The 20,174-nt window shown below is 42.0% G+C and overlaps 1 protein-coding gene across 1 annotated transcript in view; it reads right to left on the bottom strand.

The window, feature by feature from the left end:
* The window catches only part of fam189b (family with sequence similarity 189 member B), a gene marked incomplete at its 3' end in the record, with an annotated part of 49,671 nt that extends 33,427 nt beyond the window's left edge, over positions 1-16,244 (bottom strand). The window contains exons 1-7 of the mRNA XM_084048463.1: positions 15,514-16,244; positions 12,603-12,663; positions 9,943-10,003; positions 9,262-9,339; positions 3,393-3,482; positions 2,819-2,884; positions 1,426-1,476 (exon numbers count right to left, since the gene is read on the bottom strand). Coding sequence (XP_083904589.1) covers positions 1,426-1,476; positions 2,819-2,884; positions 3,393-3,482; positions 9,262-9,339; positions 9,943-10,003; positions 12,603-12,663; positions 15,514-15,637 — 531 coding nt within the window. The 5' untranslated portion in view covers positions 15,638-16,244. The remainder of the gene's footprint in view (positions 1-1,425; positions 1,477-2,818; positions 2,885-3,392; positions 3,483-9,261; positions 9,340-9,942; positions 10,004-12,602; positions 12,664-15,513) is intronic.
* Between the last annotated feature and the right edge of the window lie 3,930 nt (positions 16,245-20,174).

The raw sequence follows: 20,174 nt of genomic DNA, 5'->3' as shown, positions 1-20,174 counted from the left end.
AATATCAAAAGAGATACAAATTTAAGTTATTTTCTATTGCTGTCACGATACATTCCAGGGGAACTACAATACAAAGATATGATCAAATTAATCCTTTAACATAATGGAATAGCATAACTTGAGTTTATACAAAAAAAAATCCATCGTTTTCAATTGTTTTGGTTTTGACTGTGGCCAGCAGATGGAGCCAGAGGACTTACAGTTTGTTTTGTCATTAATACTGCTGTGTTGCTAAGGTGTAGCTTGTGTTTCTACAGGAGGAGACATTTAGAGGACTTCTTCTCTGTGGTGCTGGTGATCTTCACCTCTCGACCCGCAGGGCCCTGTAGACAACAAAAAGGTTTACATGACACCCTGTTAACAAAGGTTAAAATTACACCCTGTCAACAACAAAAAAGGTTAAAATGACACCCTGTCAACAACAAAAACTTTAAAATGTCACCCTGTTAACAACAAAATGTTTAAAACCCTGTTAACAACAAAAAAGGTTAAAATGATACTGTTGACATGTGTGTGTATACAGTATATTATATATATATATATATATATATATATATATATATATATATATACACACACACACACACACACACACACACACACACACACACACACACACACACACACACACACACACACACACACACACACACACACATATATATATATATATATCAGATCTACAAGCTTGCGACGCATTGCTATTTTTTAAAACGTTCCATGCCCAAAATAGGGACGGCAGAGGTTGAAAGTGGTCAGGACACATTGGCTGCATAATAGCAGATACCAATGTAGTAAAAAAAAATCACACCCTGTGTGAAGGAAGCGGTGCCTTTGGGGCGGGGCTTAACTAATTTCAGTTCGTCCCTATTGGTGGTCTGAGTCCACTTACCAAATTTGAACTTGGTAGCATGCTGCAAACTGGAATAATGGCTGTTTAAAGCCCAGCCAATGGGAAGACAGAGGGGGCGGGGCTTAAGTAATTAATGCTCGTCCCTATTGGTGGCCTTAGTCCACATACCAAATTTGGACTTGGTGGCATGCTGCAAACTGGAGTTATAGCTGTTTAAAGCCCCGTGCTCATACGGACGGACGGACACACAGACACGGTCAAATGTAGAGCGGCTGGCACCGCTAAAAATATATAATCAAATAATGGTCGATATAGACCAATATATCAGGCTGTAATAATTAGTGTTAAACAATAACTGTGTTAAAGTGCCATTCACACTGAGCACTATAACTATAATTATAACTATAATATTCACCATTGTATTTTTTGTTATAGTTGGTGAACTCTGCCATCCACTTGACTTTTTAAAACTATATTTTTTATAGTTTTAGTTATAGTGCTCAGTGTGAATGGCCTATTACACAGGAAAACTACAAACATTACAAGACAGGTCAAAGGTCACAGCAACTCACCGGCTTCTTACTGGACTTCTGTAGAATGTCTCTCGCCAGGGACAGGACGGACTGTAGACAGATGGTACAGATGGACAAAGAGAAGAGAGAGAGAGAGAGATGGACACAGATGTAGGGGAGGGGAGCGACAAAGAGAGAGACACAGAGAGATATAGAGAGACAATACAGATAGAGATACAGGGAGAGAGAGAGAGACAGAGAGACTGGATTAAAGTGAGTGTAGTTTGAACATTTAAATCTGGTTTAATTGCATACGAGTGTCATTGTGTCAGTCAGACAGACAGACAGACAGACAGACAGACAGACAGACAGGCAGACAGGCAGACATGTCATTTCGTCGAGTCATGTGTGCTGTCCTCTTATCTGTTCAACATTTTATATGAGCCGTGAACTTGTGATGTTTGGGATGTTTGTTCACACAGGCTTTCTGTGTAGGAGGCCTTTAATTCCCTGACCTGGCTGTGCCCCTTTAAGAAAGAAGGAATGCACTTTCCCTTTAGAATGCCTTCGTGGGTGATTTGTCCCGCTGTCATGTTAGTCACTTCAAAAGACGGGAGTGTTTGCTGTTAATCAGTAAAGTACTCAACCCCTACATGAGTCAAAGTATAGATACTGCTGGTCAAATACTGTATTACTCAACTACAAGTGAAAGTTGCTCCGTCATATTTGTACTCGAGTTAAGAGTATTGGAGTACATGCTTTAAAAGTATTTCAAAGGTACACATTACAAAGTACATTTTCTTTTTAATATCAAGGCTTTGCTGTATGGACATTTTGACATTTCCCCCAAAAAACATTTTCGGGGGAAAAACGTCAGATTTTTCAGACGTTTTCAAAAATATATCTGATATGAAAATAGCAGATGTACAAGTTCACAGCTTATGGATCTGCTATTTGCCCTACATTTGAAATAGGGCTGAAGTGGGTAATTCCCTTCCTAGAAACGGGGTGGAGTCAAAAGTCCAATATTTGTCTTTGAAATGTAGCGGAGTGAAAGTCATCCAAAAACACAAATACTCAAGTAACATTCACTTAAGAACAGTGCTAAAATAAATGCACTTTGCAACTGTTAATCAACTTTATTAACATGATGTATGTTTGACCATGCCTCTTGAGCGGGTACATTAAATACATCTGACAGGGTCTAAGAGCTTGTGTTGTTCTTCTGCAGGAAAATGGAGGGTCAGTGTTTGTTTATCACTGTTGTTGATCAGTCTGAATAAATCAGTTTATTCTGGAAAATCAACGCCTGCACGCTCGTCTTTACTTCCCACTATCAACCAGACAGGCAGGCAGGCAGGCAGGCAGGCAGGCAGACAGACAGACAGACAGACAGACAGGCAGACAGACAGACAGACAGACAGACAGACAGACAGACAGACAGACAGATCACCTCTTCCACATTGATGCTGGACTTTGCGCTGGTCTCAAAGAAGCGGATCCCATGATCCTTGGCAAGCTGTGAAGGAGAGAAGAACACGCCCGTGGTTATTACACAACTTCCTGTTCCTTATCACAGCCAACCCCAGCACTGATAAGAGTGATAACATGTTTATGATCCACTCCACGCACGCACACACACACACACACACACACACACACACACACACACGCACACGCACACGCACACACGCACGCACGCACGCACGCACGCACGCACACACACACGCACACACGCACACACACACGCACACACGCACTCGCACTCGCACACGCGCACACATGCACACACACGCACACCGCTGTGCCCTGCTAGACATATTCAGAATCATATTCATTTATAGAGACTTCAGCTCATCCAAAACTGTGCAGCTCGGCTGTCCCAGTACAACAGTAGCAGACTGTGGTTGTACTGGTCAGAAGGGTGAATGTGTTGCTCAAGGGCGCCTCTACAGTCAGACACGTGTCCATACAGCCTCTAATGTGAACTTTAAATGAAATGGACCAGAATGGATTGGTCACCTTACCTTCTCTCCCGTGTCCTTTGAAACCTTCCTCTTGGCTTCGATGTCACACTTGTTACCCAGCAACATCCGACTGACGCCCGCTGATGCATTCTGGGAAGAGAGGCGAAAGGTTTGTAGTCAAGTGTTTAGGTCGAGTTTGCATGCTGGGATCAGACACTGTTCTAACATCTTATAACCAGTGGTGGAAAATACCACAATATAAAAATACTCTGCTACAAGTAAAAGGCCTGTGTTCAAAAAGTTACTTGAGTAAAAGTACAAAATATACAGAAGATTGGCATCAAAATATACTTAAAGTACCAAAAGTAAAAGTACTAAAATGTTTGAAAATAGCAGATCTACAAGCTCACAACGCGTCGTGGTGCGACGTGTTGTAGATTGCCTATTTTCAAATAGCCTAGGTATAAAATACGGCTAAAGTGGTTAATGTATGTGTTATAATATAATCATTTGTATCTGCAAAGTAACTAGTAACTAAAGTCTTCAAATAATTGTAGTGGAGTAAAAGTTAAATATTTGCCTCTGTGATGTAGTGGAGTAGAAGTAAAAGTACTGAAAATTGAAAATACTCCAGTAAAGTAAAAAATACCTCAAATTGTACTTAAGTACAGTACTTGAGTAAATGTACTTAGTTACTTTACACCATTGCTTATAACACATGTGTCTGGTTACAACACTGTGTAATACAATTTATAATGCCATTTAAGCATTCAGCAGATGCTCTTATCCAGACCAGAGCGACTTACAAAGTGTGAGATCAGAGTAAGAAAAGTAAGCATGAACCCTAGTCAACAAACAACACGGTAAACAGTCACATAAGTACAGTGCAAAGAGAACAATCTAGTGCTTCAAAGTACCCGGGATACCAGGTAAACATCAAACCTAGCACTTGTCTAAACAACATGCTGTCTAAATAACTTTCTTAACACGAGTGGTCACGAAGAAAACAAATCTAAATGACGAAGCCATGAGAACAAGCAATGTGGGAAATGGGGAGTGAGTCTGCAGTTCTGACTGCAAGGGGGAGTTTGTTCCACAGTTTGGGAGCTGGGAGGGAGAAGAGTCGAGGATGTACAATGTTGATTTAGTCGACTGAAACTATGACGACAAATGTTCGTTGACTACCTTTTTTCATTGACGAAAAATAAATAAAAACTAAGCTGTGATGACTAAAACTAAGACTAAATATATTGACAATTTCATCAACAAATAAAAACTAGACTAAAATGTTTGGGAGGGACTAGAGGAGAGTAGATCCAGTAGAACTAAAAGACAAGTCATTTTATGTTTGGTTGCGCTCGGGTGTTGCGCTCGGAAAATAGCAAGCTGCGACGCGCTGTGATCTTGTAGATCTGCTACAAGCTCACAGCGCGATCAGCTATTTTCAGTACATAAAATCAGCCATTACGCCGCCAAAATACATTTTAGTCGACTAAATCAACTGTAGATTTAGTCGACTATATTCTTATGATATTTAGTCTACTAAAACTAGACTAACAGTAAATCATTTCAGAGGACTAAAATATGACTAAAACTAAATGAAATTTGACTCAAAAGACTGACTGAAACTGAATAAAAATTTGCTCCACTATCATACTATAATTCAAGTAACCGTCTTGAGTAGGTGAGTAGGTGAAGCGTAGGTGAGTAGGTGAAGCTAGCCGGTTCTCCTCAGTGGCTGGACCAATTGCTCTGATTTTGCACACAGCCATTCACCATTACCATCTGAACTTAACTGTGAAGCCCGTTTTTCAATTTCATCAAATCTCAGCTTCTTATTAGCGCTTTTGTGTCAAAGAATGTCGCCATGGTTACGGGGCTGCCCAGCTATGGGACGAACTTCCTCCCGGGTTGCCAGATCATGTGCGCATATCCCCCCACGGATGCGTCGACCGGGTATGGTCTAGTGGTTCTAATCAACACTGTGTTAGCTGATCTAAATGATCGGAAAGGGTTGTAGAATAGATCATATTGTTGCTGTCGGGCAGAAACCTTGTATCTCCATATTCCAACTTTTTATATATCTTTTCATAAATCAATACCCGGCCTAAATTAGGCTAAAGCGTGTTTGTAAGTTGCATAAATATTGAACCAATGAAATGTATTAACAGAAGCTTGTGACTAAATAATAATTACATTGGATCCACTAGAACAAAGGTTCTTTTTTTCCATTTCTTGAAAAGTAACTTTTTTTTTTTTTTTTTAAAGATTTATTTTGGGGCTTTTACAGTATATGCCTTTATTGATAGGATAGTTGGTTGACAGGAAATGGGGAGAGAGATGGGGAGTGACATGCAGCAAAGGCCGTCGGGATTGGGACTTGAACCCGCGACGTGCTGTCAGGCTACTCTGGAGCCTATGTGCCAGGACCGCTATGCCAGCGGTCCGGGCCAGCAATGATGTCTTGACCTTGGTTGCCTTGTAGGCCAACGCCAGTGCTTTGTTTTTTTGGTGTGTGCTGTAAACTGAAGCCAGTGAGGGGAACGCAAACGGGGGGGAGACGTAAAATGTACTTAGGTTGAAGACCGGGTTTGCTGGGACTTCACAGTGCAGTGTTAATTTCGTCGACTAAAACTATGACGACAAATGTTTGAAAACAAAATAAAAACTAAGCTACGATGACTAAAACTATGACTAAATACATTGACAATTTCGTCAACACTAGTGGAGAAGAGATCCAGTAGAACTAAGACAAGTCATTTCATGCTCGGTTCGCGTGCGGCTGTCGCGCTTCGAAAACAGCCGATCTGCAAGCTCACAACGCGTCTGTGACGCGTTGTGAGCTTGTAGATCTGCTATTTTCAATAGCTGGTCTACAAATCAGGCATTACGACGCCATCAAGGTCTGCCAAAATAGATTTTAGTCGAATAAATCAACTGTAGCAACTGTATCATCTTCTGATATCTAATCGACTAAAACTAGACATTAAAGTAAACATTTAAGATGACTAAAATTTGACTAAAACTAAATGGAATTTTATTCAAAAGATTATGACTAATACTAAATGGAATTTTATTCAAAAGATTATGACTAAAACTAAATGGAATTGTATTCAAAGGATTATGACTAAAACTAAATGGAATTGTAATCAAAAGATTATCACTAAAACTAAATGGAATGTTATTCAAAAGATTATGACTGATTATGACAAAATCTGCTGTCAAAATGAACACTGCTTCAGCGAGCATGCTGGGAGGCCAGTAAGGAGGGAGTTGCAATAGGTTATACCACAGATTTTCCTTTCGATCTGATACTGATACCAAGTAATACCATGGCTAATATCCCGATAGCAACGTTCTGTTTTTTTACACACACATGCTTCCTCATTTTTGTTTTTTGGAGTGAAATGACTCCAAACAATACTTCTCTTTCTCACTGCCATAACCGCATTCTCTGTGTCCGACCTCGTTGTATGTGTGACTGACTGCCTGTGACGTGTGTGTGTGTGTGTGTGTGTGTGTGTGAGGAACAGAGGGAGAAGGCAGAAGGAGAAGTAAGTTCAGATTCAATGCTACTGAGAGAGATCTGCCACCCGAGAGTTAAATTAGCCGGTCTGCCGGCCAGCAGATGGACATTTTGTTTCTTCCATACACATACTTCATCATCCTAAAATGGGTTAGGGTTAGGGTCATCTGAGGGTCAAGCCATCTCCTTGTGCACACTGCTGGCCAAACGTTTAATTTTGCAACAATGGGAATCTGAATCTAGCCCTCTGTTCCAGCAGTGGCTTTAGAGACTTGGGTAATGTGCTACACGTGGAGAGAATTCGGTATGCAATCAACAGAAAGGATCACGTCTTCCTGAAAATATGTCAGCCTCTGTTGGATAGGTGGTCGGCCTCCTGTGACGTGGTGGCCCCTCAAGTGCTTGAGAGCAGTGTGGGTTGAGCATTCTCTGTGCCTTTTCTTTATGTACAATATATTGGACCAACAAGTTTATCACTTAATCAGTAATGTCATCTACTCTGATACTCTTTTGGCTGTTTTTTTTTTTGTACTTTTACTTTTTTTTACCCTCTTCGTACCTTCTCATTTACAGTCATTGTTCTTTTTTTGGGAGAGGGTTGGGTGGGAGGGTTTGTGTTTGTCTTGTGCGTTATCACAATCTTTCAGAAAAGGGTTTCTTTATCACTGGTTTCCTTACCCTGTAAACTACTAAAACATTCAAAACTAAAAATTATGTTAAAGGAGTAGTTCACCCAAAAAATTACTTATTTTCTATCAATTACACACCCCATGAAGCATTGAATTCATGGAGATTTTTTGTTTTTGTCACATTCCTAATGCAATAATTTGATGACTGGCGTAAAGATGCTAATGTATCCGGTATGAGACTCAAAGAGTCTCCTTTGAGTCTCCTACGGGAGAGACCACCGGTCATCACATTATTGGCTTAGGAATGCGACAAAAACAAAAAGAACTCCATCAATTGAATCCTTCATGGGGTGTGTAATTGATAGAAAATAAGTATTTTTTTGGGTGAACTACTCCTTTAAAATAAATTGCCTAGTTTCATGTCCTTATAATATTGACACCTCTTGTGCGAGCATTAAATACTGTATCCGTTACATTCATCTACCATGAGAACAGTTACATGACAATAATAGAACCGTTAAATTCCCAGCTAAATGATCGACTCTTAGGAACCAAATGGAGCCTTACAGGTCTGTAACCCTTGAGAGTGTACAAATAGAACCAAATGGACCCTTATGGGTCCATTTGGTTCCATGTGTATACTCTCAGAGTTATGGGGGGACCATGGCCCTAATGCATACCAAACCGGGGGTCCTTGAAATTAGAAGGTTTGAGAATCGCTGATGTAAACAACAAATGACCGGCTAGCGACAGTAAGCAACATCATGTGACTAGAACCTGTCAGCTTGTCACGTGACTGACCGGTCAGGTTTGTCATGTTGTCACCCGAGACAAATAGGCCCAATTAACCCTCACTGACTTAAGTGATGTCAGCTGGTAAGTGCTTGAGGGTGAGAGGCTGCAACTGCAAGGGCTCCAAATGGAATGGGACAGCACCAAGCCATCGCAGACTTCACATGAACGCGCATTTACGCTTTAAAATAACGTCAAATAACGTCAGGGACTATGCATGTGTCCATAAAGAATGTACGACAGCCCTCACCCCCTCATGCACGTGAAAAACCCATCTAGTGACTTTGAACGGCCCTTAAGTCAGTGAGTCTGTGAGGGAGCGGATTGGAATTGGGCCGTAGAAGAGCAAGGACAACAACCTAACTGGCTTTTGCTTCCCGTATCTGTGTGACGTAATCTAGGTGGTCGCCCCTTAAGGAGACAGGAAGCAGTTTGGAGTCTATTCATTTCAATGGGAGAAGTGAACGTGAACACAGCTTCTGAGCGATTCTTTAGCTGACTTTTTCTGTCAGGTTTGTCATGTTGTCACCCGATTCCAATGTCCGCCCTAAGCCCTCAAGCCCTGAGCCCTCACTGATTTTAAGTGACATCAGCAGGTAAGTGCTGGAGGGCGAGAGGCTGCAAGGGCTCCAAATGGAATGGGACAGCACTTAAAGGGATAGTTCACCCCCCCAAAAATGTTCTATCGATTACACACCCCATGGAGACTTGTTTGTGTCGCATTCCTAAGCCAATAATTTGATGACCAGTGACGGCTCCGGTAGGAGACTCAAAGTGTCAACTTTGAGCAGTAAACATTAGCAGTAAGTAGTAAACATAGCAGCGGTAAACATAGGACGTTCGCGAGATCTGCCGCCAAACAGCGCCCACTTAGGAGACCATTTGTGTACCATTTCGCCCCTAGTGGCTAAGCGTGAGTTGGGCTATCCTCCTAAATTAAGCATCTTTGGTCATGTGACTAGAAGGGTTCAGGTTGTCTCACCTCTTTGATGCTTTTCATCCAGTTCTGAATGTTCTCATACGACTTCTCATCTGTGATGTCATACACCAGGATGATTCCCTACACAGACAGACAGACAGACAGACAGACAGACAGACAGACAGACATTATATTAGGTTAAGAGTTTGAATAGCTCTCATGGTTTAAGGTGGTGTAAGTGATATATTTTGGTCTAAACAAAGTTAAAGCTCTATACTCTTGTAGTAATCATTGCTATTGTGCTAACAGAAAATATATGTTCAGGTGGGACACCAATTTCATTCAAGCAGGACAGAGAACCCATTTATCAGCTTAAATTTCTGTCTGCAGTTTATCTATTTTTTGGGTTTGTTCATCACTTCCAATTTCACTTGTTTATCATCACTCTACTGATTGGATGAAATTAGTTTCCTGACCAGATTTTCTGTTTACTGAAAAGAGCTGGAGAAACAGGGGGACCCCTGTTACCGAACAAACACACTATAGCAATGATTAGTGATAATCAATGTAGAGCTGTTCAACACTTATTTCAACAAAAACACATCACGTACAACCTCTTTAAATAACTGTGCGTTTTGCGTGCGCGTACAGGCGTGTGTGTGTGTCGGTGTGTGTATGTGTGTGTGTGTGTGTGTGTGTGTGTGTGTGTGTGTGTGTGTGTGTGTGTGTGTGTGTGTGTCTCACCATGGCTCCTCTGTAGTATGCTGTGGTAATGGTCTTGAACCGCTCCTGTCCTGCTGTGTCCCTACACACACACACACACACACACACACACACACACACACACACACACACACACACACACACACACACACACACACAAACACAGAAAATAACACACTGCTTGTGAATGACACCTACAGTAATTAAAGGTGTATCGATACAGTCCATCTACACAGATGTCTGTATAGTTACTTTTATGTTTTATGACTAGTTTTATGTTTTAAGTGACTATAAAATCAAACGTATTGGATACAAAGTACACAGTCTGTGATGCTGTGATGCAGTATTTCGTTGGTGTCGTCCATATTCTCACTTTTCGTGTTTTTTCATGAATGAATCCCCTACTTGATCATATGACAGCGTCACACAAAAGCGAAACACATCGCTTCGCGCTGCGTTTCGAGCTTGTGGATTTGCTACTTTTGCTGTTTTTGAATTTGAATCCTGTTTTGGACACATGAGGTCCAGTTTTGGACATACAAGGTTTCCACCTGCAATGACATTAAACCGAGCCAGTTACACATCCACAGTTTGTACACAACCGTTTCTCAACCAGTGGTCCGCGGACCACTAGTGCTCCATGGCATAATTGCCATAGGAAAATGTCTTAAAACGTAAAGAAATATATATATACATGAACATGTATTATATTATTTCTATAAAAATATGTAAAAATAGGGTTAAATAGGGCTACTTATATTCAATGAGTCCATCAAATGTAATAAATGTGGGAAAGAAATAATTGAAATAAAGTATTGACTGTCGACACTGACATCTGAAAGGTATGTCAAATCACTAGTATTATTGTTTAAAACATTTCAATGTCATAGAAATGACTGTGTTCTGGCTTTATATATACCGTATTCATGTGGGGTGATGGACATTAAAAGAGCACTTCACCCATTTAAAACCATTTTAAACTACAGCCTTTCTCTTCCTGGAAAGTTACCATACTGAAATAGAAGCCTTTGCTTCTTGCATTAATAAATAAAACACATTCTTTTTTTTAAATCCTGTTTGAAATGACCAAACCTGCCTACTGACGATGTCACTGGTAGGCAGGTTTCTGAACTGTCCACAGTCCTCCTCTGAGACACAGAGAGAGTAGACAAAAATGGTGCCATCCTTATAATTAACATTTTTGTGAGGACCAATTATATGAAGATAAGGTTGAAAATGGGTGAAGTGGTCCTTTAAGGAATGTTCAAAACATGCTAGTGGTCTAGAGCTCATAAAAGGCTGAGAACCACTGTTGCAGAGTGACTTTATAATGCGTGTGTGCCTACCTGTGTGCGTGGCATGCGTTGTGTACATAGTATGTGGTGGACAGCTGGACAATGCAGACAGTCATAAACAACAGGGAGGTTCCTCTTTCCTCAGGAAAACATTTCAACAACAAAACGCAGAGAAAGCAACAGTCAAACGTACCCACATGGACCCTATGGGTCTACGACATTTAGATTTCAAAGTGCCTCATAACTCTGAGAGTTAATAGACCTGTAAGGGTCCCTTTGGTTCCATTTATGTACTCTCAGAGTAACGCATTCTCACTCCCAAGGCGGACAAAAATACGTCAAGCGTCGGGGGTACCCGCAGCGTCACATGCTGACTGGGGGGGGGGGGCGATGATTAATGAACTCGGACGTAACTCGGACAGCACTGAGTCGGCTGAAGCAGACTTTGCAACGTTCGGCACGGCGACTCGCTCGCCTAGCCGCTCACTCGGCGGTGCCTCTCGTGGCTCAAGTCCGCTTCAGACCGCTCTCCTCCGTCGTTTCAGGTTTTTTTTTCTGGAGCCGTCACTTTTTACGTTTTGGGTTAGAGAGAACTCCGTCAAACGACGTGAAGGGGACACCCGTCACGTCAAACGTTTCCCGCTAGGTCACATTTGTCCCATAAAGTCACTATAGTAGTATTTGAGAGTGAAAGTATGTTGCTCAGAGTTACAGACCTGTAAGGGTCCATTTGGAACCCTGGGGGTCCCTGGACTTCCCTTTGAGAACCATTGGTCTTAGATTACATCACACCAAGAAACTTTCTCCCCTCTGTCTCTCCTACACTGTCTCCCTCTCAGCTGTACTGTCTGTCTCTCCTACACTGTCTCTCTCTCAGCTGTACTGTCTGTCTGTCTGTCTCTTCTACACTGTCTCTCTCTGAGCTGTCCTACTGTCTGTCTCAGCTGTACTGTCTGTCTCGCCTACACTGTCTCTCTCTCAGCTGTACTGTCTCCCTCTCCTACACTGTCTCCCTCCCAACTGTCCTACCGTCTGTCTCTCCTACACTGTCTCCCTCTCTCCGTTGTCCTACTGTTTGTCTCTCCTACACTGTCTAACTCTCAGCTGTCCTACTGTCTGTCTCTCCTACACTGTCTCCCTCTCAGCTGTCCTACCGTCTGTCTCTCCTACACTGTCTCCCTCTCAACTGTCCTACTGCCTGTCTCTCTCTCAGCTACCCTACTGTCTGTCTCTCCTACACTGTCTCCCTCTCTCAGCTGTCCTACTGTCTCTCTGAAACTGTGTCCCTCTCAGTGTGTCTCAGTTTATTACAAATAGAGGACAGAGTCATCTCTCGTGTTAAAAAGCAAACAAACACGTTTCCATTCCTCGCCTGTGTTTTCTTACCAGACTTGTAGTTTGATTTTCTTGCCGTCGACGTCGATGGTTTTAACTTTAAAGTCGATGCCTGGGGGGGTGAGGAGGGGGGGGCAGGAAGGAAGGGCAAACAATGACGTAAGTACCTCAGATATGAGCTTAATGACACACACGCACGCACGCACGCACGCACGCACGCACGCACGCACGCACACACACACACACACACACACACACACACACACACACACACACACACACACACACACACACACACACACACACCAACTCTGTCTCACTCTCTCTCTCTCATCCCCCAGCATGGGTCACGCCAATTAAAAACACAAGACAAATGTCTACGTCATTTCATTGTAATGTTGACTTCCTTGACTGTCTGTCTGTTAGACCAGTCAGCCAGTCAGTCAGACTGGCTGGCTGACTGGCTGACACAACCTGTGTCTACTGTTTTGTTTTGGTCTCAGACAAACTGAGAGAGAGACAGCGCGAGAGCAAGACAGAGAGAGAATGAAAGTGAGGGGGGCAGACAGGCAGACAGACAGAGAGAACGACAGAAAGAGAGCGAGAGAAACAAACAGACAGAGAGAGAGAGAGCGAGAGAGAGAGAGAGAGAGATGTGGAGGGGAGGGGGTCTTTTGCGAGCCACGCATGCCAGAAGGCCAACCATTCTACTGGGAACACAGAGAGAGAGAGAGAGAGACAGAGAGAGAGAGAGAGAGAGAGAGAGAGAGAGAGAGAGAGAGAGAGAGAGAGAGAGAGAGAGAGAGAGAGAGAGAGAGAGAGAGAGGAATGAGGGTGGGTGGAACTTGTACAGACAAGAGGAATGAGATGTGACAGAGAGATGAACTGAGCATGAAAAGTGGAGAACAAACGCACGCTTATAAGAAACACACGGAGAGCAACGAGCGAAACACCAGATAGAGACGGCGAGAGAGATACGAAGAGAAAGGAATGAAAGAGTAAATATGAAATACATAAACCACCAAGAAGGCAGAGTTCTTCAGACTAGCAGGGACATGAAAGCAGAGAGGAATGGAATGATGATACTTCTTCTGTTGGATTCGGGCCATTTTGATTGGTCGTTAGACCAATTAGTTGTATACGTTCCAAATAGAACAGCTACAGACAGACAGACAGACAGACAGACAGACAGACAGACAGACAGACAGACAGACAGACAGACAGACAGAGGAATAGCATGATAATATAGCACATATACATATTGTTGTTGTCGGGCAGAAACCTCTCTCCCTATTTCAACTTTTTATGTTTTGTGGGGAAATGAATCCAGTACTTCACCACACTACAGTGTCACACAAAAGAAGCACAGACAGCTGATCTACAAGCCCACAATGCGTTGTGAGCTTGTCAATCGGTTGGTCTGTGGGTTTTCTTGAACCAATGAAACGCACTAACAAGAGCTTGTCACTAAATAATAACATTGGATCCATTGGAACACGGGTTATTTGTTTCCATTTCCTAAAAGTTTATTTTTATTTTATATACAAGGTTTCCAACGGACAATGACGCTATTATGTTCTATGTTAGAATAGACGTGTACAAATAGAACACATCCTATGTTATGCTCTGTGTAATGACAGAACATAGAATGTGACAGGTAGGTGCCACTCTATGTTCCACGTTCTATGCTCACATTCAGCCAACTAAATGCCAACTGGTCAAAACACTGTTGTGTTATAAAATGGAACATAATTATACTGCACATTCCTCACATCCCTCATACATCTATAAATGTTATATATTGCTGTGCAAACCTACAGTATAGATGTGGAGTTGTACTGTGGCATTGTAAGCTTGTATTGTACAGTGGTGTAAAGTAACTAAGTAAATTTACTCTGTTTTTTTTTTTACTTTACTGGAGTATTTCCAGTTTCCAATACTTTTACTTGTACTCCCCTACATCTCAGAGGCAAATATTGTACTTTTATTCCACTACAATTATTTGAAAACATTGGTTACTAGTGCAGATATAAATTATACATACATTAACCACTTTAGCCCTATTTTATACATAGGCTATTTGAAAATAGACGATCTACAAGCTCACAATGCGACGCATCGAGCTTGTAGATCTGCTATTTTCAAACATTTGAGTACTTTTACTTTTTCAATTCAATTCACTTTTCAATTCAATTTTCGGGAAAAAAGAGAGAAAGAAAAAAGCAAATCTCCAAAATCTGCTATTTTTGATGGGAAATAGGGTTAAAGTGATGAACTGATTGTGAAGTGTTCAACTCATTACGCTTGGGACCCCCTGGAACCCCTTCACGGACCCCTTTGAGAACCTCTGGTGGTGTAGGCTATGTATTGTATAATACAGTGTGTATACAGGCAACCTCTATGGTTGATATATAGAGGCTAGTTGTGTAGGCCTACATTGCAGTGGTGTAAAGTAACTACATTTACTCAAGTACTGTACTTAAGTACAATTTTGAGGTATTTTTACTTTCTTCAGTATTTCCAACTTCCTATAGCTTTACTTCTACACTACATCTCAGAGGCAACTATTGTACTTTAACTTTTACTTCACAATACTGTGACAGCTTTTAGTTACTAGTTACTTTGTAGATTTTGTTTATTATTAACCCACATAACACATATATTAACCACTTCAGCCCTATACATTTCAGCCATTTGAAAATAGCAGATCTACAAGCTCACAATGCATCGTAATATATATATTTTTTAAATACGTTACTTTTAAACTAGTGAAATGGGACATTCTGCACAATAACTGCTTTTACTTAAGGTACATTTTGATACCAATACTTTTGCACTTTCACTCAAGTCAATTTTGAATTCCGGACTTTCACTTGTAACACGAGTATTTCTACGTTGCAGCATTGATACTTTTTTACTCTAGTAAAGAATGTGAGTACTTTTCCCCACCACTGATACATACCTATGGTAGATATATAAGTAGAGTTGAAGTTGTCCTCAGCGAAGCGGATGATCAGACAAGTCTTTCCCACTCCACTGTCTCCGATCAGCAGCAACTTGAACAGAAAGTCGTACTTTTTCGCCATACTTTGAAACAGTTTGTTCAAGTTTGTTTGTCAATGTTGTTCTTCCACAAACAAAACAACTGCGATTATGTTTATTTACTTATGTGTTCCGGAGGAGTAAGAGTTATATGTCCTGATCACCTAAATTGTGGTTTTAGTGTTGTTTTTAAAAGCTCACAACAGACCTGGATCCCAAAAAAACACTGTGATTTGTTTAGTGTTGTCTGAAAACCTCACAGACTTGTTGTTGGATCCCCCCAAAAAAACAATATTTTAGTGTTTTTTTTGTGTTGTTTGAAAACCTCACAGACTTGTCGGATCTAAAAAAATAACTTTTTTTGTGTTGTTTTTTTCTTGTCTTTTCTTTTCCTGTAGTGTCACCGGGTTAAACTCCAATACATTCCTCTCGATGGGTCTCTTGTTTTCTGAAGGTTGGTCTCGGTCTGGTTTAGGTTTTTGGGTTCTGCTGGAGAAAGAAAACAATCCACTGCAGTCAAATCCAAAGTTTTAGTTAGAAACTAACCCAATGCAGCCGTTTTTAAACGCGATGTTAGACAAACATCCACTTTTATGCCCGTTCTTCTCCTCCTATAGGGCTTAAATCACTCCGATCATGTCCATTATTCCATGAGAGAGAGAGAGAGAGAGAGAGAGAGAGAGAGAGAGAGAGAGAGAGAGAGAGAGAGAAAGGGGGGAGGTAGAGGGGGTTGTTCTGACAGTACCCCAGTGTGAACACTAGATGGCAGTGATTGATCACAATAAAATATTGTAGTATGATAAAAGCTCAGATAAAAACAACATTAGCCTACTACAGTTTAGTCAGTCAAATAAAGTGTTTAATTAATAATAATAATAATAATAAGTATTATTATTATTATTATTATCATTATTATCATTATATCATCATTATTATTATTATCATTATGAGAATAAAGAGTACTTTCTACTTTTGGCGTTTTCAGTACATTTTGATGCCAATACTTTTGTACTGTTACTAAAATACTATACATACATTTTATTACGGACTTTTACTTGTAACAGAGAGTATTTCCACAATGTATTACTACTTTTTCCACCACTGCTTTCCGGACAAGGCTAGGCCAGAGCCGTATAAGAGAGTTATGACACTAGCGTTGACTCCCATCGTATGAATGGAATGCGGAAGTACTCTGTCTCAATGAGCCAATGTTTGGAACTAATAGCCCATAGTGGCCCGCTTTGCGGCTAGATCAGAGCGTGACGTTACTTTCTCTTCTAAACTCTAGGCTCGGCCTGCCAGCTGGCACTGCGTTAGTGAAGTACGTCATAATAAACCACACAAACACCGGAAATTAACTTTTGTGCTTTTCACAATAAAGGCTAAAAAAAATAGTAGTGGTTCCCAAAGTCGGGTCCGGGGACCCCCAGGGGTCTTTGGGGGGGTTCCAGGGGGTCCCCATCAAAGTGTGTGTGTGTGTGTGTGTGTGCGTGTGCGTGTGCGTGTGCGTGTGCGTGTGCGTGTGCGTGTGCGCGTGCGCGTGCGCGTGCGCGTGTGCATGTGCGTGTGTCTGTCTGTCTGTCTGTTATACTCCATAAGAGAAGATTTGTGTTGTTAAAAATGTAACTGGTAAAAGAAAAATAGAACAAAAAAGAAGAAGAAATTTAAATGGGAGTCTGCCGCTAAATAGCCTACATACCAGTGTGGGGGTCCTTGACATGAAGAAGTTAGATAATTACTGGTGCAGCATATTTCAAATTGCTCAAGGGAACCATAAGATAAATATCTACAATCATAGGCCATGCAAACAAATATAGACTGAAGCATTTTGTAGCATTTAGACAAGGAAGCAGCATGCGGTAAATGTCCTATATAGCAACACAAATAGACTGTGGACTCTCTATCGATTACATTTCACTTTATAGTCCTGAAGATAGACTATTTGATTGTAATAAACCATACAACATGAAAGTAACTATACAGGAATCCATATAGATGTACATGTACTACAGTATTCCACCTTCAATTAGGTGTAATTCACAAGCAATGTGTTATTTTCAGTGTGCGCGTGCGCGCTCGCAAGCGCATATTTGTGAAAGAACTGCAGCCAGACTGCAGTCACCTCTTGATATCATAGGAGACACACATGCGTGTGTGTGTGTGTGTGTGTGTGTGTGTGTGTGTGTGTGTGTGTGTGTGTGTGTGTGTGTGTGTGTGTGTGTGTGTGTGTGTGTGTGTGTGTGTGTGTGTGTGTGTTCTGTATCTCCCTGCATCATTATACCCAGGCCTCATTTTGGGGCTGGAGCATAAAAAGATATCACTGTAATAAGATCTGTCTCACATACCCAATCCTGATGTGTTATTTGCACCTACAAGACGATGGCACCCCCCCAAATACTGTATACATACCTATTGTTGTTGTGGCTCCCTGGTTCCTTTGCAGGTTCCTGTTAGAGTAATTTGGAATACCTGAGGAACCTACAGTAGTTGCCACGAATACAAGAACGCTCGCCCCAAAACCTACTCGCACCGGGTCGAATCCAGTGACCTCGGAGCGGTTTGACTCAGAAATCTGGTGACCTCGAACGGTCAGACCCATGTATTTCTGGCCCGCAAAACCTACTTGGCCACGTTTGACGTCTCGGGGGTACCGAGACTAGGGGGGGTCGATGATTTGCAATTCTGTCTTTATAAGGACGTAACTGGAATGTCGCTGAGATGGCTGAGGCGCACCTCCGTCATTTTGTCATTTTTTTGCCTCACTATTTCCTAACTTAATATTAGGGGCTATAGTATAGTCTATTGTCACGAAGCGTGCCGAGTGTTCGGCCGGCTGGGGAAGACGGTTCTGCGGAAAAATGGGGGCGCGCAGGTTTTGGGGCGAGCATTCCGGTTACCGTTGCCACAGCTATAAGTCTGAGTGCTGCATTCATCTCTCTCTGCTTCTCCTCCAAGGCACCATTTGGTTTGCTCTGGCTGGTTTACCTTATTTATTTCAGTAGTTCTCAAAGTGGGGTCCAGGCACCACCAGGGGTCCTTGAAGGGGTTATTAAAGGGTTATTAAAACCATTTGTTACTTTACCTCAGCCCTGCCATGTCTCCTATTTGTTGTGATAAAAGAGCCAAATCATAATAACACATTGGGGGCTCATCTTACACACTATATTGTTTATTTAGGTTGTTTGGGTTAAAATACATTTGTGTAGTGAGGTAGCAGTGAGCACATGATGGTGATCATGCACGCTGATTATAGTTTGGTCCAGCTGTGTGTGTCTGTGTGTTTCAGTTGCCAGATTAGTTCTGACTCCGTTCTAGTGTGTGTGTGTGTGTGTGTGTGTGTGTGTGTGTGTGTGTGTGCGTGTGCGTGTGCGTGTGCGTGTGCGTGTGTGTGTGTGACAGCCTAGGGCATGTACAATTGGCTGTAAGAGGCTTCCCCAACAGCTTGGGATGCCAAAAAAAGCAGCTAAACGGCTTGCCAAATATGGCGAAGACGCTGTTACTTGTACCCCTGAAGGGTGTGTGGGTATTTGTCCATGATTTGCTGACTGTGCATTTTTTACAGCACCTTGTAATATTTGTGTAATTGTATTGTATCTCTTATGTGGACATAAATAAATGATTAAATGTGTGTGCGCGTGCACGTGCATGTGCGTGTGCCTGTGCCTGTGCTTGTGTGTGCATGTGTGTGTTGTTGAAGGTTTAAAGTTTGATGTAGGGTTAGGTGGTGTTGCGTCCATTCAGCTATCTCGGGGGCTCACATCTGCATGTCTGATGAGGTGACCTACTTGCGGGGTCGCTTTTCAGACACGTGGCGCTTGGGCCTTCAAAGCTGCATAATACAGCGCAGTCCGGGGGCGTCTTGGTGTGCAATTATTGTCGTCAAGGCAGTCATCGGAAGGACCAGTGTCCTCTATTAGAGTTAAAAGGTACACGTGATTCATGGGTGCATATTATGCTCCTGCTATATATTCCACAGGTTTGGACCGGAAACCAGTAGGTGTGGACCGGAGTCCTAGGTCTGGTTTTGAGTCATTCATCAAAGATGCTTTTGTGTCCTTAGTTGGTAGTGAGGAGAGGCTAGCAATTCAAGAAGGTTTATTTGTTACAAGGCCTACTTATACAGACACAAGGAGCGAAATGCAGTTGTGGTAAGGTCCGCTGTCATGTTCTAGGCATCTAGGGGACAAAATCAAACTAGTATGAGGTGTGAATAAGTCAGTAGTCAGTCATGTCTGCAGTGTGTGGAATGTGCTGTGTGAGATTGTTGTAGAAAAAAGGTGCAACTCAAGAGACCAAAAGGGTTAGGCCCCAATTACGTCAAGTGGGAGCCAAAGCAGGATTAACTGAGGCGGGGGAAAAGCTTAGGTCCTTATATACTCCCCCATGCAAGGCCATAGACTCAGGTGAAGTTGGCCTGATGGCCTGCACCACTCTGCCAATCACTGAAGGCTACTGGCTAGCCAGCAGTGAGGCCGAGGGGCACATATCTATGGAGGGGCATGGGACCCTCACACTCCAAAATAGTCATATACTGTGCTAAACAACATAACAATAATAAAGATAACCATAAGGACTCAATGT

This window comes from Gymnoscopelus microlampas (genome assembly GCF_963454915.1).
Source record: "Gymnoscopelus microlampas genome assembly, chromosome: 3".
NCBI classification, from domain to species: Eukaryota; Metazoa; Chordata; class Actinopteri; order Myctophiformes; family Myctophidae; genus Gymnoscopelus; species Gymnoscopelus microlampas.
This window is presented reverse-complemented; position numbering and strand designations above follow the sequence as displayed.